General features: G+C 42.7%; 1 protein-coding gene across 1 annotated transcript in view; it reads right to left on the bottom strand.

The window, feature by feature from the left end:
• Positions 1-24,518, bottom strand: part of LOC126199011 (protein unc-93 homolog A-like) — a 315,006-nt gene that overhangs the window by 11,807 nt on the left and 278,681 nt on the right. The window contains exon 5 of the mRNA XM_049935695.1: positions 13,334-13,601. Within this exon, the coding sequence (XP_049791652.1) occupies positions 13,334-13,601 (268 nt within the window). The remainder of the gene's footprint in view (positions 1-13,333; positions 13,602-24,518) is intronic.

The following is a 24,518-nucleotide window of genomic DNA, read 5'->3' as shown; positions in this document are numbered from 1 at the left end:
TGCAATAATAACCAAATATTTTCTTGGAGTTTATGACTTTCATACGGCCTGATAATCCACTTCTCCCATTCCACCCACATCCCTCTCCGTGTGTCCCACACAAGGCGTTAGAGACTCGCCTTTCATCCTCTCTCGTTGTTGCATGCTGTATTTTACAAGAGAGTGAGGTCCATATACAAAGAGAAATGCACTGCCTCGACTACATATGTAATTTCAATATTTTCCATACAAAGATTTAGATTATGTTTTATAAAGGAGAAGGCCATCAGTGTTCCAAACTAATGTTAAGTGGTAATATTTCAGAATAATTTTCTTATTTTAACTTTCTAGGATGTAATGTAAGCTGCCAACTTGAAAATAATGTAACGAATAAATTAAATAGACATCAGATAATATGTCGTACACTACAAAGAACACTAGGCACCATAGTACGGGAAGAAAAATTTATAGTATAATGACTATACCTGTTCTGACATAAGGCTCGAAGTCGTGGACAGTAAAAAGCAAGACAAAATGAATGTACAGGCCAGTCTAAAGAAATATATGAGGCGCACGAAAAGCTGCAGTCTGAGGGACCATAACGAAACTGCGACATGACAGATGAGTTAGGAATTTTTTCAGTTAACGAATTAATAAAACCAAACAGACTAAGATGGGTGTAACATACTTACATCATGATGTCAGAAGGAAGCATAACAACACAAGTATTCATCTACAAACAGGAAAACAAGATCAGAGAAAACCACGGAAGAAATGGCTAAAATGAGGTTGGAGTAGGTGAGGAGCGTACTCCATAAAGTGAGTCCCTAGCGCCTTGTATAGGACGGACCGGGAGAAGTGGATTATCAGGTCGAAAGAAGAAAAGAAAACTGAGTATCTATTACATGACGATCAGTTCGGCATTAGAAAAAAAGGTATAGACACCAGAGAGGCAGTTCTGACGTTTCGCTTGATCATGGAAATAACGACTTCTGAAAAGTTAAGACACCCACATAGGATTTATCAATCTACAGAAACCATTCGTAAACGTAAAACGGTGCAAGGTGTTCGAAATTTTCTTAAAAATAAATATAAGGTGCAGAGAGGCAGGTAATATGCACTGAGGTGACAAAAGGCTTTCGATATCACCTAATATCGTGTCGGACTTCCTTTTGCTCGGATAGTGCAGCAACTTGTGTCATGGACTCAACAAGCCGTTGGAAGTCCACTGCAGAAATACTGAGCCATGCTGTCTCTACAGCCGTCTTTAATTGCGAAAGTGTTGGCTGTGCAGGAGTTTCTACATGAACTGTCCTCTCCTTTACGTCCCATAAACGTTCGATGGGATTCATGTCGGCGATCTGGGTGGCCAAATCATTCGTTCGAATTGTCCAGAATGTTCTTCAAACCAATCGCAAACAATTGTGGCCTGGTGACATTGCACATTGTCATCCATAAAAATTCCATCGTTCTTTGGGAACCTGAAGTCCATGAGTGACTGCAAATTGTCTCCAAGTAGCAGAACATAATTATTACCAGTGAATGATCGGTTCAGTTAGTCAATTCCATGCAAACATAGCCCATACCATTTTGCACAATGCCTTGTTGACAACTTGGGTCCATGGCTTTGTACGATCTGCAGCACACTCGGATCCTACCGTCAGCTCTTACCAACTGAAATCGGGACTCATCTGACCAGGTCATGGTTGTCCAGTCGTCTGGGGCCCAAACGACATAGTTAAGGGCTCAAGAGAGGCGCTGCAGGCGATGTCGCCCTGTTAGCAAAGGCACTGGCGTCGGTTGTCTGCTACCATATTCTATCAACGCCAAATTTCGCTGGGCTGTCCTAACGGATATGTTCGTCGTACGTCCCTCATTGATTTCTGCGGTTACTTCACGCAGTGTTGCTCGTCTATTAGCACTAACAACTCTACACAAACGCCGTTGCTCTCGATCGTTAAGTGAAGGCCGTCGGCCACTGTATTGACCATGGTGAGAGTTAATGCTTGAAATTTTGTATTCTGGGCTCACTCTTGACACTTTGGATCTCGGAATATTGAATTCCTTAACGATTTCTGAAATGGAATGCGTCTAGCTCCAACTTTCACTCCGCGTTCAAAGCTTGTTAATTCCCCTCGTGCCGCAGCTATCACGTCGGAATCCTTTTCACATGAATCACATAAGTACAAATGACAGCTCCACCATGGACTGCTCTTTTATATCTCGTATATGCGATACTGTCGCCATCTGTATAGATGCATATTGCTATCCCGCGATTTTTGTCACCTCAGTGTACAGTTTGAGTATGAATCAAGAAGGAACAACAAAAATGGAAGACCAAAAACAAAGTGCCCAGATTAAAAAGGGCGTAAGATATAGGCGTCTTCTTTCTCCTTTTCTGTTCAACATGTATATCGAAGAAGCAATGACGGAGTAAAAGGTTCAGCAGTTGGGTTGTTTTAGAGGACATCGATAATAACATTTGTTGATGACATTTTTGTCCTCTCTGCAAGTGAGGATGAATTAAAGACCTGCTGAACTGAATCGAAAGTTTAATGACTCAAAATATGGACTGAGAGTAAACTAAAGAAAGGGGATAATAATGAGCAGCATCAGAAATGAGATTAGTTGATAAACTTAACATTATAACTGAGGGCCACGTAGTAGGCGAAGTGAAGGGATTCTGTGCAAAACAACACTACAGGGACGAAGCAAGAAGGATGTAATGAGGGTATTAGCACAGAAAAAGAGGGATTATTTGCTAAAAGAAGTCTACTAATATGAAATATTTTATTTGAGGAAGAAATTCCTGGGAGTGTATGCCTGGAGCACGGTATTGTATGTAAGTCTGTCATGGACTGTGGAAAAACTGGAAAAGAAGAGAATTAAGCAGTGTTACAAAGGATCTTGAAAATTAATTGGGCTGATAATATGAGAAAATAGGTGCTTTGCTAAATCTGTAGGATCTGGAATGTGCAGGAAACCCTGATTAGAAAAAGGGACTGAATGATAGCATCTGTTTTAAGCCATCAAGAAATAACTTTCATGGTACTAGGCATTCATAGATGGCAAAAACTGTAGGGAAAGACAGAGATCGAAATACACACAACAAATAATCGAGGGCGTTGTGTGCAAGTCATATTCTGACACAGCCAATTGATCCGACTCTTATTTGGCAGGTCGCTAGTGTACAACCTAAAATGAAACACTGAGATATATTCACTCAACACCACCCACCCCCCGTTTTTTGGAAAACTAACCTCAACGTTCACGACGCGCAATCGATTCAAAATTGACGAGATAGGTAGATTATTGAAAACTGACCATATTTTATCAACATTTACAGGGTACACGAACGCATATTTTCCCGTAAGTCGAGGAAAGAACACGTTTGAAATGAGTATCGGTATTGCCGCTGGGCGCGCAAGTAGGCGGAGGGAGTTGTTAGCGACATAAAATGCAGACATGGTGCTTAGGAATGTAACGAATAAACTGCAAAATTTTAAACATGCGGCCATGCATATTATTTAGTTGTAATTGGGCACAGTACATTCTCATCAAGAAGAATTAATATTAAAGAAGAGTACTGTGGGTTCAAAATTTGTTTTGTGGAGCGACAATAAAGAAGAGCCTGTTGCCATCCATTGCCGACGCATCAGCAGTGACTCATCAAAGTAAGATCCGACTAGTTTCATATTTAGATTATACAAGGTTAGCCTTCGTAGTAGTTTTTCTTAAATGAATAACAGTGTTTAGTGCAGCAACTGTTATAGTGTAATTGAACTTTACCTCAATCATTCACATAATAGGGCTCTGTCTTATCACCATTACTGAATCCAGGAACACCACCAGTGTGGAAGTGATGAGCTTATTTAATTTTGGTGCCTAAAATAAACAAGTGCAGTTTACTAAACTGAGAACCAAACAAAACTGTCATTTAACTCCAGTGAACTTTGTTGCTTGGCAGAACAACTACTTAAAGAATAATGTCTAAAAACAAAGGAGTAAAAGCATAATTTAAATGAACGTTGACAAAATATTACTTCACACTAATACATTTCATGTTTTTGTGTGCATTGCATACTGTGCTCACATTTGCAAATTACGTGACAGCGTAGCGTAAAACTACTTATCCTTCACTAAATCAAACATTACAGCTTTCCAGAAATAACTTACTATAATAGGAAACAAGTATTTCTGAACATTTGCATTTCTAAAACCAGCAACAATTTTCATTTTAGTGAGTAACACTAAGCTATTCATTACGTGAAATGTTTACCAAACAATTAATTTTTACGTGCATGTGTTCAGTACAATTTATTTGCTGGTCTTCTGATTAACGTTAAGTCATGGTATTAATTGTGTTTTTACATATGAGTTCGAGTCAGTACTATTGGTTCCGTTCTCGTCTGATCACAATTCAGTGATTAGTTCGTAATTACGGTCTATAAACAATTAACAATCTTGCAATAATTTTTGTTCACACAGTGAGATAGCGACCACTCTTGAGTAAATTGCAATCTAAAATTATAACAGATTGGGGACTGATGACCATAGATGTTAAGTCCCATAGTGCTCAGAGCCATTTTTGATTTATAACAGATTCAGTCATTTAATCCAGACTTCACTAACTGTTTCTTATTTATTCCTTTTTTGTCAAAATTTCTTTCGATCGTTATCGTGCAAAAGAAGTCGCGCGATAACGATTCGGTTATATCTGCACTTATCTTGATTTTCGTTACTGTATGGACCACATGTCTTTCCCAAACAACAGGAAATATTAGCTGCACGTGCCATTTAAAAATCTTAATTAACAGGAAGTGTAGGTCTGCAATAACCTATATTCAATTCCCATTTGCATTCTGCAGTTTTTTTTTTTCTCATCTGCATTTTTCCTCATCGAAAACGTCGGCAACAGGAGAGTTAATAAGTTAAGTAAATCAATGAGAATAATAACAACATAGGCACGTAAATTTCTCGAACAACTTGGATTACAAAAGATTTAAAATTTTAAGCCTCGTTGTATGACAATTCCGAGAAAGATGGCTGCGAAGAGGAGCATTCGGTGCACGTTATCGCATAAGGGAGAAAGATTAATTCTTGTCGCAGTTGGTAGTGTACATAAAATAACGCATTCGATTAACTCTTCTCGCAGTTGGTAGTGTACATAAAATAACGCATTCGATTAACCTTCTCGCAGTTGGTAGTGTACATAAAATAACGCATTCGTGCATGATGCAATATTCCATCAGTGTCCGGAAAATTTTTGCCTACAGTTTTCCCGTGCTTATTAGAAACTAATGATTAAGATGGTCCTCGGGATATAGAAGAGGTCAGTCATTTAACCGACTCGTTAAAAAATGTTTACTTAACTTGCTTCAAATTGGGGAATAGAAAAATTCAATTTATAAAACAATGTTGACAACATTTTAAAACCATGCACATTTTGTTTGATACTGGATTTCTGGAGTGGAAAAACTAACACTGTCGTGTATGATATCATATCTATAAATGACGAGGGTCAACCGAGTTGCACGGTAGAAGTAATACCGCTAAACAGTACACTTCTGCTCCAGTCGCGTGATTTCCATTTTTACCGACAAGTTAAAAATTTTATTTCGAGGCTTCAAAATTACAGTCTGCTTTAGGAAGCCCAATGCAAATTGCACAACAGAGCGGATGCAATAACGATCCGCAGCATAATTCATAACTTTCAGCAGCGATTTTTCAGACAATGTTATCAATGCGTGGATACATCAAAATTAATTTCCGGGAAAGTAATATTTTTAAATGTAAGCCAAGTTTGTTTTCTCCCAGATCTTCGGAAGGAATAATGTAATTGCGCGAAGGTTGCATTCGTTAGATGTTCTTGGTGCCGCGAGTATATTATTGCTTCGAATGTTTATATTGTTCGAAGAAAATTGAAGACATTTCATAGAGTGAGTAAAAGACTCATAGTAAAAAAATCCCAACAGGATTAAAATTTTAATTCTTTACAAATCCAAGTCGTTCGAGGAATTTACTTGCCTACTTTGTTATTATTCCTTATTGATTTACTTATCTTACTAACTCGTCTATTCCTACCAGTTTTGACGCTCAAAATCTACGAATAAAAAAACCTGCAGAATGAAACTGAGAATCGAACTCACGTTCTCCGAGCCAGATGCCTTGGTCGCTACGCAAGCGGCACTTTCGTTTAACGCGGAAAAGTTTCCGTGTTTTGCGGACCCTGTGTAAGCTGACGAAAGATGCTCAATTTTCAATTATCTACCGATACCGTCAATTGAGCCTATTGCGCGTAATGAAATTTTAGGTTAGTTTTCTCAAAAAATTGGGGCATGAGTTTGGGCCAAAATGTCTTAAGAGTCTTTCATTTTATGTTATACACAAGCGACTTTCCAAATATGGGCCGAATCGGTTGGTTGTGTCTGTGAGGTAGGGAACGTCGTAGCAAGTTGTATCAAAACAGTTAAGGCTGATAAAAAAAATTCAGAGCGTGATAACTCGGCTTAAAGTGAACGGTTAGCCATCATCTTGATCTCGTTTTAAATAGGAAGGATGAATATTTCTGCCATCAAAGCTAAGGAATTCCTTGCGGCAGGACGTCGGGAGTTGCCCACCTACAAAATGAATGCTGTTTTTGCCAGGACTGTAAGGTAACAGGAGAGCTAATGAAAGTTTACAATGTAGAAGATAGATGTTGACAGAACTGAGGTTATGAAAGCGGTTTGTGAATAGCAGCTAGATAGCCCAACCGGTAAGGCCATTGACAGCGAAACAGTTTTGGTTTGTATCCCTGTCGAGCAGACAATTCTCATCCGCCAGGAAATTTCGTAACGGCTCTCTCTTCACTGCAGAAGGAATGATTCATTCGAGAATATTCCCATTTCACGTAACTTCCGTCGTTACGTAGTGGCGCATTTAGATGTTGTTCTCTTCTTAGTGTATAAATTCTGCTTCTGCGACTAAATGATATGCTCTCTGTTTGGTTGCCAGACGCATTTCGCTACTTTTATTTTCGAAGCATCTCCAGAGGTAATTTTTACATACGTGTCACGATCAAACTGTGTTTGGTTCTTCTATACAGCCCAAGGTGTCCCTTTCTTGTTGCACATTGGGTTGCACATTTCGCAGTGATCGTTCAAAGTTGTAGTTATTCTACTTTATTATTTTAAAGACATACTAGTAATATGACCAAGAAAAGGACATCTTAGGCTGTACAGACCACAACACGTATGTAGAAAGGAGCAATGAAGGTGCTTCAAAAATAAAAGTAGCGAAATGCTCCTGGCAACCAAAAAAGTCCCCCATTTAATAGCAGAGAGGGAATTTACACCTAAATAGATTAGAAGTGAGACACTAAAACTAGTACACGACTTTTAATTTTTTTGGCCATGATATAACTGACGACGTCCGATGCAGAAAGGACATAAAATACAGTCTGACAATAGAAAGAAAAGCATTTCTGAAAAGGACTAATATTTTAATGGTTCAAATGGCTCTGAGCACTATGGGACTCAACTGCTGTGGTCATAAGTCCCCTAGAACTTAGAACTACTTAAACCTAACTAACCTAAGGACAGCACACAACACCCAGCCATCACGAGGCAGAGAAAATCCCTGACCCCGCCGAGAATCGAACCCGGGAACCCGGGCGTGGGAAGCGAGAACGCTACAGCACGACCACGAGATGCGGGCGACTAATATTTTAATATCTAATATAAATTTAACTGCGAGGAAGTATTTACCGAACGTATTTGTATGGAGTGCAGCCTAACGTGGATAGTAAGCAGTACAGACAAGAAGAGAATAGAAGCTAATGAAATATGGTGTTAGAGAAGAATGCTGCAGATTAGATGAATATATCGAATATATGATGAAGAGATACTGAAGCGAATTGGAGAGTAAAAAGTGTTAGGGAACAACTTAAATAAGGGATCGATTGGCAGGACACATCTAATGGCACCAAGTAATCGTCTATTTGATTTTTAAGGGAAGTGTGAGGGGTAAAAATTGTAGATGGATACCAAGAGTTTTGTACAGTAAACAGGTTCAAGTGGCTGTAGGTTCCTGCAGTTATGCTGAGATGAAGCGTGTTGTGCAAGACACACTAACATGGAGAACTGCATCAGTCCAACCTTCGGACTGAAAACAACGATGATAATGAAACTTCCTGGCAGATTAAAACTGTGTGCCGGACCGAGACTCGAACTCGGGACCTTTTCCTTTCGTGGGCAAGTGCTCCACCATCTGAGCTACGCAAGCACGACTCACGCCCTGTCCTCACAGCTTTACTTCCGCCAGTACCTCGCCTCCTACTTTCCACAGAAGCTCTCCTGCGAACCTTGCAGAACTAGCACTCCTGAAAGAAAGGATATTGCGGAGACATGGCTTAGCCACAGCCTGGGGGATGTTTCCAGAATGAGATTTTCACTCTGCAGCGGGGTGTGTGCTGATATGAAACTTCCTGGTAGATTTAAACTGTGTGCCGGACCGAGACTCGAACTCGGGACCTTTGCCTTTCGTGGGCAAGTGCTTTACCAACTGAGCTACCCAAGCGCGACTTTCGCCCCGTCCTCACAGCTTTACTTCTGCCAGTACCTCGTCTCCTACCTTCCAAACTTTACATAGGCTCTCCTGCGAACCTTGCAGAAGTAGCACTCCTGAAAGAGAATAAATGCGGAGACATGGCTTAGCCACAGCCTGGGGGACGTTTCCAGAATGAGATTTTCACTCTGCACCGGAGTGTGTGCTGATATGAAACTTCCTGGCAGATTAAAACTGTGGCCGGCCGGTGTGGCCGTGCGGTTCTAGGCGCTTCAGTCTGGAACCGCGCGACCGCTACGGTCGCAGGTTAGAATCCTGCCTCGGGCATGGATGTGTGTGATGTCCATAGGTTAGTTAGCTTTAATTAGTTGTAAGTTCTAGGCGACTGATGACCTCAGAAGTTAAGTCGCATAGTGTTCAGAGCCATTTTTTTTAAACTGTGTTCCGGACCGAGACTCGAACTCGGGACCTTTGTCTTCCACTTGCAAGTGTTCTACCATCAAAAAAAAATTTTTTTTTATCGTTGTCTTTGGTCGTTGCGGACGTCACATGACATCCGTTAAAGTTCGTTTGTTGGTCCTTTCACTCAGTTTTTTTATTACAGAGGCCAAGCAGGAGGAGCTGGCCACTGTTCGCGAACAGCTGAAGGTGTTGATGGCCGCGGTCAGCCGTCTTCAGGCTGCTGCCTCGGAGTGTAACGGCAGAGGGGAGTCTGGTGCGTCGCAAGGTACACCCCAGGTGCTTCACCCACTGTCCCTGCTGTCGAGACATCTTCGCGGGTACCGGGCGCGGTTGGGCCAACCTCTCCCCAAGGGGAGTGGCGGGTTCAGCGGCGTTCGCGGCGCACGAGGCAGAGGGTAAATGTGGAGGCTGGCCGTGTGGCATCGCCCGCTCTGCCTGTGAGTGGACATATGGCTGCTCCTTCAGCAAGGTCCCAGCAGGCACACGGGGGGAGGGGTTATTAGTTATTGGGAGCTCCAACGTTAGGCGGGTGATGGAGACCCTTAGGGAAATAGCGAAAAGGTCGGGGAAGAAGGCCAGTGTTCACTCTGTGTGCTTGCCGGGGGGTCTCATCCGAGATGTGGAGGAGGCCCTGCCGGCGGCGATAGAGAGAACTGGGTGCATCCGACTACAAATTGTTGCTCATGTCGGCACCAATGACTCCTGCCGTCTGGGTTCAGAGGTCATCCTCAGTTCGTACAGGCGGTTGGCGGAATTGGTGAAGGCGGAAAGCCTCGCTCGCGGGGTGGAATCAGAGCTAACTATTTGTAGTATCGTCCTCAGAACCGATCGCGGTCCTCTGGTTTGGAGCCGAGTGGAAGGCTTAAACCAGAGGCTCAGACAATTCCGCGGAGATCTGGAGTGCAAATTTCTCGACCTCCGCTATCGGGTGGAGAAATGTAGGGTCCCCCTGAAGAGGTCAGGCGTGCACTACACGCCGGAAGCGGCTACAAGGGTAGCGGAGTACGTGTGGAGCGCACATGGGTTTTTTTTAGGTTAGAGAATTCCCTCCCTAGGCCCGACAAGACGCCTCCTGAGACGCGGCAAGGTAGGAGTAGGCAAAATGCAACAGGAAATAACAATATTAATGTGCTAATAGTAAACTGCAGGAGCGTCTATAGAAAGGTCCCAGAACTGCTCTCATTAATAAACGGTCACAACGCCCATATAGTACTAGGGACAGAAAGTTGGCTGAAACCAGACGTAAACAGTAATGAAATCCTAAACTCAGATTGGAATGTATACTGCAGAGACAGGCTGGACAGTGAATGGGGAGGCGTGTTTATAGCGATAAGAAGTGCAATAGTATCGAAGGAAATTGACGGAGATCCGAAATGTGAAATGATTTGGGTGAAGGTCACGGTTAAAGCAGGCGAAGACATGGTAACTGGATGTCTTTATAGGCCCCCTGGCTCAGCAGCTGTTGTGGCTGAGCACCTGAAGGATAATTTGGAAAATATTTCGAGTAGATTTCCCCACCATGTGATAGTTCTGGGTGGAGATTTTAATTTGCCGGATATAGACTGGGAGACTCAAACGTTCACAACGGGTGGCAGGGACAAAGAATCCAGTGAAATTTTTTTAAGTGCTTTATCTGAAAGCTACCTTGAGCAGTTAAACAGAGAACCGACTCGTGGCGATAACATATTAGACCTTCTGGTGACAAACAGACCCGAACTATTTGAAACAGTTAACGCAGAACAAGGAATCAGCGATCATAAAGCAGTTACGGCATCGATGATTTTAGCCGTAAATAGAAATATTAAAAAAGGTAGGAAGATTTTTCTGTTTAGCAAAAGTGACAAAAAGCAGATTACAGAGTACCTGACGGCTCAACACAAAAGTTTTGTCTCAAGTACAGTGTTGAGGATCAGTGGGCAAAGTTCAAAACCATCGTACAATATGCGTTAGATAAGTATGTGCCAAGCAAGATCGTAAGAGATGGAAAAGTGTCACCGTGGTACAACAACCAAGTTATAAAACTGCTGCGGAAGCAAAGGGAACTTCACAGCAAACATAAACATAGCCAAAGCCTTGCAGAGAAACAAAAATTACGCGAAGCGAAATGTAGTGTGAGGAGGGCTATGCGAGAGGCGTTCAATGAATTCGAAAGTAAAGTTCTATGTACTGGCTTGGCAGAAAATCCTAAGAAATTCTGGTCTTATGTCAAAGCGGTAGGTGGATCAAAACAAAATGTCCAGACACTCTGTGACCAAAATGGTACTGAAACAGAGGATGACAGACTAAAGGCCGAAATATTAAATGTCTTTTTCCAAAGCTGATTCACAGAGGATGACTGCACTGTAGTTCCTTCTCTAGATTGTCGCACAGATGACAAAATGGTAGATATCGAAATAGACGACAGAGGGATAGAGAAACAATTAAAATCGCTCAAAAGAGGAAAGGCCGCTGGACCTGATGGGATACCAGTTCGATTTTACAAAGAGTACGCGAAGGAACTTGCCCCCCTTCTTGCAGCGGTGTACCGTAGGTCTCTAGAAGAGCGTAGCGTTCCAAAGGATTGGAAAAGGGCACAGGTCATCCCCGTTTTCAAGAAGGGACGTCGAACAGATGTGCAGAACTATAGACCTATATCTCTAACGTCGATCAGTTGTAGAATTTTGGAACACGTATTATGTTCGAGTATAATGACTTTCCTGGAGACTATAAATCTACTCTGTAGGAATCAGCATGGGTTTCGAAAAGGTCGTGTGAAACCCAGCTCGCGCTATTCGTCCACGAGACTCAGAGGGCCATAGACACGGGTTCACAGGTAGATGCCGTGTTTCTTGACTTCCGCAAGGCGTTCGATACAGTTCCCCACAGTCGTTTAATGAACAAAGTAAGAACATATGGACTATCAGACCAATTGTGTGATTGGATTGAGGAGTTCCTAGATAACAGAACGCAGCATGTCATTCTCAATGGAGAGAAGTCTACCGAAGTAAGAGAGATTTTAGGTGTGCCACAGGGGAGTGTCATGGGACCGTTGCTGTTCACAATATACATAAATGACCTGGTAGATGACATCGGAAGTTCACTGAGGCTTTTTGCAGATGATGCTTTGGTGTATCGAGAAGTTGTAACAATGGAAAATTGTACTGAAATGCAGGAGGATCTGCAGCGAATTGACGCATGGTGCAGGGAATGGCAATTGAATATCAATGTAGACAAGTGTAATGTGCTGCGAATACATAGAAAGAAAGATCCCTTATCATTTAGCTACAAAATAGCAGGTCAGCAACTGGAAGCAGTTAATTCCATAAATTATCTGGGAGTACGCATTAGGAGTGATTTAAAATGGAATGATCATATAAAGTTGATCGTCGGTAAAGCAGATGCCAGACTGAGATTCATTGGAAGAATCCTAAGGAAATGCAATCCGAAATCAAAGGAAGTGGGTTACAGTACGCTTGTTCGCCCACTGCTTGAATACTGCTCAGCGGTGTGGGATCCGTACCAGATAGGGTTGGTAGAAGAGATAGAGAAGATCCAACGGAGAGCAGCGCGCTTCGTTACAGGATCATTTAGTAATCGCGAAAGCGTTTCGGAGGTGATAGATAAACTCCAGTGGAAGACTCTGCAGGAGAGACGCTCAGTAGCTCGGTACGGGCTTTTGTTAAAGTTTCGAGAACATACCTTCACCGAAGAGGCCAGCAGTATATTGCTCCCTCCTACGTATATCTCGCGAAGAGACCATGAGCATAAAATCAGAGAGATTAGAGCCCACACAGAAGCATACCGACAATCCTTCTTTCCACGAACAATACGAGATTGGAATAGAAGGGAGAACCGATAGAGGTACTCAGGGTACCCTCCGCCACACACCGTCAGGTGTTTTGCGGAGTATGGATGTAGATGTAGATGTAGACCGATCTCGCTGAGCTACCGTGCCGGCTAAACCATCTGAGCTACCCAAGCACGACTCACGCCCTGTCCTCACCGCTCTACTTCTGCCAGTACCTCGTCTCCTACCTTCCAAACTTTACAGAAGCTCTCCTGCGAACCTTGCAGAACTAGCACTCCTGAAAGAAAGGATAAATGCGGAGACATGGCTTGGCCACAGCCTGGGGGATGTTTCCAGAATGAGATTTTCACTTTGCGGCGCAGTGAAAATCTCATTCTGGAACGATGACAATGACGACGACGACGACAACGACATACCATTATAGAATATTTTACTCCAGCAAATGTCCGCAGGATTTAGTTACTCTAGAGGACCTCTCTAAGTCCTCAGTACACTGCAAAACAATGGTCTACGTCACTGATTCCCAGACAGGGTGGTGCTGGTGAGAGGTAGGCTCACCGTTGACGACGAGAAAGGCGCTGTCGGTGACCCCCCAGAAGGAGACGAAGATGAAGAAGGCGGCGGTGCTGACGGTGGGGTCGGGCTGCCAGAAGAAGAGAGTCACCAGGATGGGCGCGTAGAACAGCAGGTAGATGGAGATGACGACGACGCGGCCCACGGACTTGGACACCCAGCTGACCACGGCCGAGGAGGCGCAGTTGACGGCGCCGTAGCACATGAGCACGTAGCCGATGTGCGGGATCCCCCACGAGCACGACACGTACGCCTGCAAGACAGCCAGCTCGTCGAAGCACATCGCGAACTTACAGTGTGTCACATCAGTACGACGTAGATATTTCTCGCATACTTACGTATAAAATAAAGTAACTGTATGTTTGTACCCTATTTCTGGGTGTCTATGTTTTGCGAAACAATCGCTTAAAACTAAAAAACTCGGCCAAGTGTTAGTAGGACTGGCGCTCTAAGGGTTCCATACAAACTTAATTATACATGCAGGTAGTTCATTTATAGTTTTTGATGAGTGAGTTTGTATCAAAATATGTGACATACACTACTGGCCATTAAAATTGCTACACCACGAAGATGACGTGCTACAGACGTGAAATTTAACCGACAGGAAGAAGATGCTGCGATATGCAAATGATTAGCTTTCCAGAGCATTCACACAAGGTTGGCGCCGGTGGCGACATTTACAACGTGCTGACACGAGGAAAGTTTCCAATCGATTTCTCATACACAAACAGCCGTTGACCGTTGTTGCCTGGTGAAATGTTGTTGTGATACCTCGTGTAAGGAGGAGAAATGCGTACCAACAAATGGGTCAAATGGCTCTGAGCACTATGGGACTAAATATCTGAGGTCATCAGTCCCCTAGAATTTGGAACTACTTAAACCTAACTAACCTAAGAACATCACACACATCCATGCCCGAGGCAGCTATCGAACCTGCGACCGTTGCGGCCGCACGGTTCCAGACTGAAGCGCCTGGAACCGCTCGGCCACCCCGGCCGGCTGCGTACCATCACGTTTCCGACTTTGATAAAGATCGGATTGTAGCCAGTCACGATTGCGGTATATCGTATCGCGACATTGCTGCTCGCGTTGGTCGAGATTCAATGACTATTAGCAGAATATGGAACGCTGGGTTCAGGAGGGTAATACGGAATGCCGTGCTGGATCCCCACGGCCTCATATCACTAGCAATCGAGTGACAGGCATCTTATCCGCATGGTTGTAACGGATCGTGCAGCCACGTCTCGATCCCTGAGTCAACAGATGGGGACGTTTGCAAGACAACAGCCATCTGCACGAACAGTTCGACAACGTTTGCAGCAGCATGGACTATCGGCTCGGAGACCATGGCTGCGGTTACCCTTGACGCTGTATCACAGTCAGGAGCACCTGCGATGGTGTACTCATCGACAAACCTGGGCGCACGAATGGCAAAACGTCATTTTTTCGGATGAATCCAAGTTCTGTTTACAGCATCATGATGGTCGCATCCGTTTTTGACGACATCGCGGTGAACGCACATGGGAAGCGTGTATTCGTCATCTCTATACTGGCGTATCACCCGGCATGATGGTATGGGGTGCCATTGGTTACACGTCTCGGTCACCTCTTGTTCGCATTGACGGCACTTTGAACAGTGGACGTTTCATTTCAGATGTGTTACGACCCGTGGCTCTACCCTTCTTTCGATCCCTGCGAAACCCTACATTTCAGCAGGATAATGCACGACCGCATGTTGCAGGTCCTGTACGGGCCTTTTTGGATACAGAAAATGTTCGACTTCTGCCCTGGCCAGCACATTCTCCAGATCTCTCACCAATTGAAAACGTCTGGTCAATGGTGGCCGAGCAACTGACTCGTCATAATACGCCAGTCACTACTCTTGATGAACTGTGGTATCGTTTTGAAGCTGCATGGGCAGCTGTACCTGTACATGCCCATGCGTATCAAGGCCGCTATTACGGCCAGAGGTGGTTGTTCTGGGCACTGATTTCTCAGGATGTATGCACCCAAATTGCGTGAAAATGTAATCACATGTAAGTTCTAGTATAATATATTTGTCCAATGAATACCCGTTTATCATGTGCATTTCTTCTTGGTGTAGCAATTTTAGTGACCAGTAGTGTACATTTCGGTCAAGAATACCATCTTACGACCGGGAGAGCTGTGTACTGCCCCACGCCCCTCCTATCCGCATCCTCCACCGAAGATGACACGGCGGTCGGATGGTCCCGGTAGGCCAATCGTGGCCTGAAGACGGAGTGAGTGAGTGTACATTGATTGCATTGACGTAGAAGCTTGTAAGTGTTTTAAACCGCCGAGGGACAGTAGATCTTACTATTTGACACAAATTTCAACTTCCTGTGAAAAAGGAGCCTTAATAGATGAACAGATGGACAAAAATGGAGAAAAATATTTTTATGTCATATAATTACAAATTAGCAATGTTAGGTCTTTTTCCTTCACTTGTGTTGTGGAACCTTGTTTCTTGTTAAATTTCATGATTGTAAATCAACGAATAGTCCCCCATAGGTTTTGATGGGTGAGTTTGCGAGTATCAAAATATGGCATAAACGGCTATATCTTTTGCATTTATTTATAAGCTCAATTTTTTATGCATGATCTAAGAGAAATACTGATCTCAGCGACAATGCCGACAAGTGAAAATTTTTGCCGGACCGGGACTCGAATCCGGAATTCCCGCTTTACGCGAGCGGTCGCCTTAATGGCTTTGGCTATGTGGACACGCTTTCTGTTCAACCCAAATTCTCAACTTGTCGCACACTACACGTGTAGCGCCCACCGTCCATTGTCCTCATTGACTGCAGCCTTACATGACTCTGCACTGAAGTTATCATTTCGAGAGGGTATTGATTTTATATCGTAGGCATTGTTTACGAATGTATGTTTCCAAATCCCTCCCCTAAGGCGGTGAAATAGGTGATGAAAGAGTTTTTGAAACCATGTCGCTATTAACGCAATTTTGAAGCTAGAAATACGAATATTGGTATTTAGTTTCCTGGCCAGAAGCAAAGAACTATGACTTTAAACATTTTTTTTGGAAATTTAGCCCCTATAGGCGTGAAATAATTGGTGAAAGCTTTTTTAAAAAAATAAATCATTATTAAAGAAGTACTATAGCATTTTTAAAGCTACATTTATGAAAACTGGTAGTTGAATTCTCGGCTGGATATAAAAAATGTGTGTTTCAGTGTTTTTGGAAATTCAACCTTACAAGGGGGTGAAAGTTTTTATGGAAATATATCATTATGAAAGCATTTTCAAAGGTAAATCTATGAAACTTTATAATTATCTTCTCGATTAAAGTCAAAACATTACGTGTTCAGTGTTTTTGGAAATTCAGCCCCCAAGAGGGTGAAATAGGGCCTGACTGATTCATTGATTCATCACCGCCTAGCATAAACTGTTAAGGACAGAACTTGAAACTTGGCAAGTGTGTTGATCTTGTACTGCAGGCATCATTTAGCAAGTGATTGTTCGAAATTCTACCCTTAAGAGACTGAAGTAGGGGATGAAAGGATTTTTAAAAGTATGTCGCTACTAATACTATTTTGAAGAAGTACGAAAACTGGTATTTGGTTTTTCAGTCAGGAATAAAAAAAAATACGTGTTCAGTATTTTTGGAAATTCTACCACTAACGGGAACACAGTTGGTGAAAGTTTTTTTAAACATAAATCGTTATTCAGGTACGAATAAAGCGTTTTTAAAGCTACATCAAAGGGTATTTAATTTCTCTGTTAGATATAAAAATTATGTTTTTCAACCTCTAAGGTGGTGAAGCGGAGGATGAGAATTTTTATGATAATATATCATTATGAAAGCATTTTTTAAGCTAAAGCTAAGACTGATTAATTTATTTCGGAGGAGGTTACGTTGGATTAGAGAAGGATACGGAAATAAGTCGACCGCGCCCTTTCAAAGGAACCATCCTGGTATTTGCCTGAAGCGATTTTAGGGAAATTCCGGAAAACCAAAATCAGGATGGCCGGAAGCGGGTTCTAACCGTCATCCTCCCGAAAGCGAGTCCTGTGTTAAAGGTAAGAAAATTTGTATTTTGCTTGTCAGTTAAAAATAAAAAAAATACGTGTTTCATTGTTTTTGGAAATTGCTTTTGTTTTTGGAAGTCCGTAAAACGGGGGATGACAGTTTTTACAGAAATTTTTCATTAGTAAAGAATGTTTGAAACAGAATCTTTGTAAATTTGTATTTGGCTTCTTGATTAGAAATAAAAAAATACGTGTTTGAGGTTTTTTTTATGAAGACAGCACCTAAGAGGGTGAAATAGGGCATGAAAATTTTTATAAAAATATTTCGTTGCGTTAAAACATTTTTAAAGTTAAATGAATGAAAATTTGTATTTTACTTTTAAAGAAATGTGTTAGGGGATGAAAGTTTCTGTGGAAATTTCACCACAAGAACTCAAAAGGCAAGGTTAACACAGACTGAGTGCGACTCTATCTGCTAGAATCGCTGTTTGGCCAGAAGTACATTCGTAAAAGACCATGGTTCTATAGCCTTATTAGCGCGCAGAGTTTACAAGATGTAGCAATTTGTGAACGATATAAAAATTCGATTAAAGGAAGACTTTTTTTTTTTGTTGCACGCCAAGGGACCGTAGGCCTGAATATTTGACATAAACTTCAACTTGATACCTCTACTCGTTCCTGAGAAAATTCCCTAATTGATATAATTTATAGAGTGATTTTTGTAGCTCATCTTCACTTACTTCAAAATTGTAACATAATTTGCGTACATAAGTACCGGTTGTTACAATTAGGCTTCCCTATTTAACAAGTTATAACACAGAAACTAATTACCGTACTAGAACCAGACTTAGTAGCTTTAATATCAATGACATGTGTAAGAGAAATAATGCAGAGTCAGTTAAACTGAAACACCTTTAATGTGCTGATGCTGTACATCATACCATTACATACCGATACCATTACTGCTACAAAAGCTGCTCAATATGGCGCCCATCAGTGCCCAGCAGAGTATGAAAGCGCAAGATTGCACTCTGCGCAGCAGAACGAAGCATGTCCGTGGGTGTGCTGGCTACGTCTCTTGATCAGCACATGTGTGAATGTTCTCCTGGTAAAGCCCGCCCTTCAGGTATCCCCACAACCAGAAATCAGAGGGAGTGAGGTGACCGTGCCGGCCAAACATTTGGAAACGATCGGGCGATAATTCGATTGTTTCCAAATGTGTTTCGGAGAAGCAGGCGAACTTCACGACCGAAGTGCGATGAAAACTATAGAGTTTAATGCGTCTCTCTCCTGTAGGGCGGGTATGACATGCTGGCGAGACATATCGCAATAACGCTGGTCAGTCAGACTGCACAGCTTTGGTCCTTGAGCGCCAACCTGTTCAAAAAAGAATGGGCCAATGATGAACGTAGACGTGAAGCCACACAACACGATGACACGTTCACCACACAGAGGAACTTCATGCACAATGACTGGAGGGGAAGATCCCCTCATTCGGCAGTTCTCTGTGTTCACCTCACCCGACAGAGAAAAATGAGCTTCGTCTGCCAATAGGAGGGTCCATGGCCAGCCTTCGTCAATCGTTGCGAGAGAGTGGAGAGCGAAGTCAACACGTCATTGTGCGTCCTGTGGTGCAAGCTGCTGTACGATATGGATCTTGTACGGATACCTTTTAAGAATAGTTCGAAGCACCTTCCGTACAGTGGACCACGCGATGTTCAACTGTGAAGTCACAGCACGCGCACTGCCTGTGCGCAGCGTTGTCTGCCATAATAGCGATTTCATGAACCACCTGTGGTGCAACCGCTCGTCGGCTTCGTCCCGGAGCGGCGCCCAGTTCTCCACTTGATTCGAACTTCTTTATCATGCTCCGCACAGCATGTGGAGAAAGAGGACCCTTCCGTAATCCTTTCGCCGCGCGGAGTGGCCGCGTTGTTAGAGGCGCCATGTCACGGATTGCGCGGCACCTCCCGCCGGAGATTCGAGTCCTCCCTCGGGCATGGGTGCCTGAGTGTTGTTCTCAGCGTAAGTTAGTTTACGTAGTGTGTAAGTCTAGGACCGATGACCTCAGCAGTCAGGAATTCACACACACTCCGGGAGTGCACTGCGACTGGTCAGGTGTGTGAGACTATGAATCACTATGTCTGATCCCGGCACCTGATGGTCATGGTTGGAATTGGACTGTTGCGCTGTGACGCATGTACAGCATGCACCACATACTCTCGACACTAATGCTACTAAGTTCGGTACTCGTAAGGCAATTAGTTTCCACGTTGTAACTTGTTAAAAGGGAAAGTTTAATTATAACCACCCAATATATTAACATATTTATTTCTATTAATCCTTATACCCAGATTTAAATTCTTACTAAAGTTTTTAATCAAATCAATTATATATACGTTAATGAGGTTGGCCTTGTTTGAGTCCCTTATTGGTAGCGATTTCTTCAGTTTTATTATTGCCACGTTTTATTATTATTTTTATGTCAATATATAAGCTTTTTATATCTTCAATAAGATGTATAGTATATCCCGCTTTATGTCCCACAGTTTCTTTCTGTTCACACTGTCAAAAGCTTTTTCGAAGCAAATGAAAGCTATGTGTTTTTAATTTGACTTCTCGTTGTTCCTGTAACATTTTTGTATGTTAAATATATTATCACTGCACGAATGGCATGAAAATAAGAGAAATCAGCGCTTGAAGGGAAAGATTTAGGTGTTCCGTTTTCCCACGCGCCATTCGAGAGAGGAATGGCAGAGAAGTAGTATGAAAAGGGTTCGATGAACTCTCTGCCAGGCACTTAAGTGTGAATTGCAGAGTAACCATGTAGCTGTAGAATCCATACTGTTCTACTAATAGGAGAGTTTCTGTCATGGTTCTTAAACTATTATTGATTATTGCAAATATTTTATAGGCTGAGCTTAGGAGACAAATTCCTCTACAGTTTTCACAATTGTTTCTTTGAATTTTTAAGAAATTGATATTACTTCTGATATTTACCAACAATTTGGTATTTTAGAATAGTGCCAATATTCATTAAATAAATGTAATAATCTAAAATTGCAAAAGGGGTAAGCATATTTTAATGCCACCTGATCCTCGTGCTTTCCTGTTCTTCGTTATTTGTAAAACTACTGGCGATTCTTCTACCATTACCTGATGTGATCTCCTCCTTCTCCTTGAATTCTGGATCTTCTACGTGCCACAATATTTTATAAAATTGTTTCCGCTGATCTTCGCTAATTATATTTAGTTCTGCAGTATCTTTCTCCGCTCTGTTTAAATATTTCATTATTTACATACAAAAGTTGACGTCCCTCGTACATCTTGTTCTGCTTTAGTTATAAAATAATTCCTTGCTTACACTACCCTTCAGTTTCTGGCGTTTTATTCTGCAGGAGCATTCTTTCTGGGATCTATCTTTTCCTTCAATGGCTTGTGAGATAATTTCATTCCAAACCCTTAATCGTTTCTTCTTCCTTAAGTTCATCTTTTTCCTCAGTGCCTCATATGCCGCTCTTTCTATCCATTCTTTGTCCGCTTAGTTAGCTGAGCGGTCAGCGTATCTGACTGCCATGCATAGGGCTCGGGTTCGATACCCGGCCAGATTGGGGATTTTCTCCTCCTGAGGACTGGGCGTCGTGATGTTTCCACCATCGTCGACATGCAAGACGCCTATTGCAGCGTCAGCTGGAAAGGCATGTAACTTAACGAGCGAACTTCCCCATGTGGAAATTCCCGGCGGTCACTCCCATACGATCGCCGGCCGTAGAGGCCGAGCGGTTCTAGGCGCTTCAGTCTGCAACCGCGCGACCGCTACGATCGCAGGTTCGAATCCTACCTCGGGCATGGTTGTGTGTGATGTCCTTAGGTTAGCTAGGTTTAAGTCATTCTAAGTTCTAGCCTCTAGGTGACTGATGACCTCAGATGTTAAGTCCCATAGTGTTCAGAGCCATTTGAACCATTTTTTTTTGAACTCCCATACGATCATTTCATTTATTATGCATTCTTTCAGAGGATCAAGTAGGTAAAAGGACGAGGGCTAGTAGAAATCCTTGGGTAACAGAAGAAATATTGAATTTAATTGATGAAAGGAGAAAATATAAAAATGCAGTAAATGAAGCAGGCAAAAAGGAACACAAACGTCTCAAAAATGAGATCGACAGGAAGTGCAAAATGGCTAAGCAGGGATGGCTAGAGGACAAATGTAAGGATGTAGAGGCTTAACTCACTAGGGGTAAGATAGGTACTGCCTACAGGAAAATTAAAGAGACCTTTGGTGAAAAGAGAATCACTTGTGTGAATATCAAGAGCTCAAATGGAAACCCAGTTCTAAGCAAAGAAGGGAAAGCAGAAAGGCGGAAGGAGTATATAGAGGGTCTATACAAGGGCGATGTACTTGAGGACAATATTATGGAAATGGAAGAGGATGTAGATGAAGATGAAATGGGAGATACGATACTGCGTGAAGAGTTTGGCAGAGCACTGAAAGACCTGACTCGAAACAAAGCCCCGGAAGCAGACAACATTCCGATAGAACTACTGACGGCCTTGGGAGAGCCAGTCCTGACAAAACTCTACCATCTGGTGAGCAAGATGTATGAGACAGGCGAAATGCCCTCAGACTTCAAGAAGGATATAATAATTCCAATCCCAAAGAAAGCAGGTGTTGACAAATGTGAAAATTACCGAGCAATCAGTTTAATAAGCCACAGCTGCAAAATACTAACACGAATTCTTTACACACGAATGGAAAAACTGGTAGAAACCGACCATGGGGAAGATCAGTTTGGATTCCGTAGAAATATTGGAACACGGGAGGCAATACTGACCTTACGACATATCTTAGAAGAAAGATTAAGGAAAGGCAAACCTACGTTTCTAGCATTAGTAGACTTAGAGAAAGCTTTTGACAATGTTGACTGGAATACTCTCTTTCAAATTCTAAAGGTGGCAGGGGTAAAATACAGGGCGCGAAAGGCTACTTACAATTTGTACAGAAAGCAGATGGCTGTTATAAGAGTCGAGGGACATGAAAGGGAAGCAACGACTGGGAAGGGAGTGAGACAGGGTTGTAGCCTCTCCCTGATGTTATTCAATCTGTATATTGAGCAAGCAGTAAAGGAAACAAAAGAACAGTTCGGAGTAGGTATTAAAATCCATGGAGAAGAAATAAAAACTTTGAGGTTCGCCGATGACATTGTAATTCTGTCAGAGACAGCAAAGGACTTGGAAGAGCAGTTGAACGGAATGGACAGTGAAAGGAGGGTATAATATGAACTTCAACAAAAGCAAAACGAGGATAATGGAATGTAGTCGAATTAAGTCGGGTGATGCTGAGGGAATTAGATTAGGAAATGAGACACTTAAAGTAGTAAAGGAGTTTTGCTATTTGGGGAGCAAAATAACTGATGATGGTCGAAGTAGAGAGGATATCAAATGTAGACTGGCAATGGCAAGGAAAGCGTTTCTGAAGAAGAGAAATTTGTTAACATCGAGTATAGATTTAAGTGTCAGGAAGTCGTTTCTGAAAGTATATGTATGGAGTGTAGCCATGTATGGAAGTGAAACATGGGCGATAAATAGTTTGGACATGAAGAGAATAGAAGCTTTCGAAATGTTGTGCTACAGAAGAATGTTGAAGATTAGATGGGTAGATCACATAACGAATGAGGAGGTACTGAATAGGATTGGGGAGAAGAGGAGTTTGTGGCACAACTTGCCTAGAAGGAGGGATCGATTGGTAGGACATGTTCTGAGGCATCAAGGGATCACAAATTTAGCATTGGAGGGCAGCGTGGAGGCTAAAAATCGTAGAGGGAGGCCAAGAGATGAATACCCTAAAGCAGATTCAGAAGGATGTAGGTTGCAGTAAGTACTGGGAGATGAAGAAGCTTGCACAGGATAGAGTAGCATGGAGAGCTGCATCAAACCAGTCTCAGGACTGAAGACCACAACAACAACAACAACATGGACGAAATGTGGGATGACGAAGTCTCAAGGTCGCGTCGTCAAAGAATGGTCGACCTGGGCGTCGCACACGAGCGGCCTTGCTAACGGGGCCCAGCGTGAGCCCGGCGGGGAGCGACCTTGAACGTCCTTGTGAGCGCGACGCTCGCTTTCCGCCGTCCCTGGCCTGCACTCGGTGGCAGCGGATTTCGCTGAGGCAAGCGGGGTTTCCTTAGCGGTATCTTCCAGCCTGCGGAACGAATTACCAAGCTTTAACACAGTTTCGCACCAGTATCCCTACCTCTTGCTAAGCAGGGGCTGTCCCAAATTGAGATAAACGGTCAGTAATTATCAAAGGCGGCGGGAGTTACCTTCCCGTAATGGGAATTTAGACAATAGGAATTCCGGAACGATGTGAACGCTAACGTAAACTACGTTGTCCACTAACAGGGAGTGGTGAGAGATTAGACTGCAGATATTGTGGTGAGCCATTCCACTTACTTCCACTTACGCGGAAGAAGGTTTACATAACTTCCATCGCACCTGGAGGAAGTACAGTAGATGTTCCCAGAAAACCGGAACAGTACACACTAGTTCCGTGAAGAACAATTATGGATCCTTAACACACAAATTAAATTAACAACAGGACAGGTTTGTTTCAAGATGTTTCTGAATGTGACATGGTTTAGTCGAAGGATTCAGCCCAACATTCGGCTGAAGCTACATAGTGAAAGCAAAAGAAACCCAAATAAGGATGGGCATTCAGGGAGTTCGGTTCGCATGCTCTACAGCGCAGTTTTCGGTTACGTTCTTTGAAATCAGCACCCAAATTCATCATTATGGATCGCTCTATCATGGAAGATAGCAGGCTGTATTACTTTGTAGGAAATCTCATTACTAATTTACTAATTATGTTGTTTAAAAATATTCGTACGATTTCTCAAATCTATATCTTTGAGATGAGAGAATATAGAAACCTAGGGTACTTTAACTTACACGTCGAAACTAAAAGTTTGCTTTGCCGCCAGTTGTAAGTTGGCGAGTCATGTGATTGACGGTATGTGTCTCCCTGATGGGGCTAGCGAGCTCGCTCACTCGCTCTTTAGTTGTCCAATGTATAGGGTGGTTATTGTAAACATTCGCTACTTGAGCCTGTGTGGACGGGAAACTGTTTACCATATGGGTACCTAATTTTACAGGAATGATACCGTTA

The sequence above is a fragment of the Schistocerca nitens genome, chromosome 1 (assembly GCF_023898315.1).
Source record: "Schistocerca nitens isolate TAMUIC-IGC-003100 chromosome 1, iqSchNite1.1, whole genome shotgun sequence".
In the NCBI taxonomy this organism is placed as follows: Eukaryota; Metazoa; Arthropoda; class Insecta; order Orthoptera; family Acrididae; genus Schistocerca; species Schistocerca nitens.
Note: the sequence above shows the minus strand (reverse complement) of the source record. Positions and strands in the feature narration are given on the sequence as shown.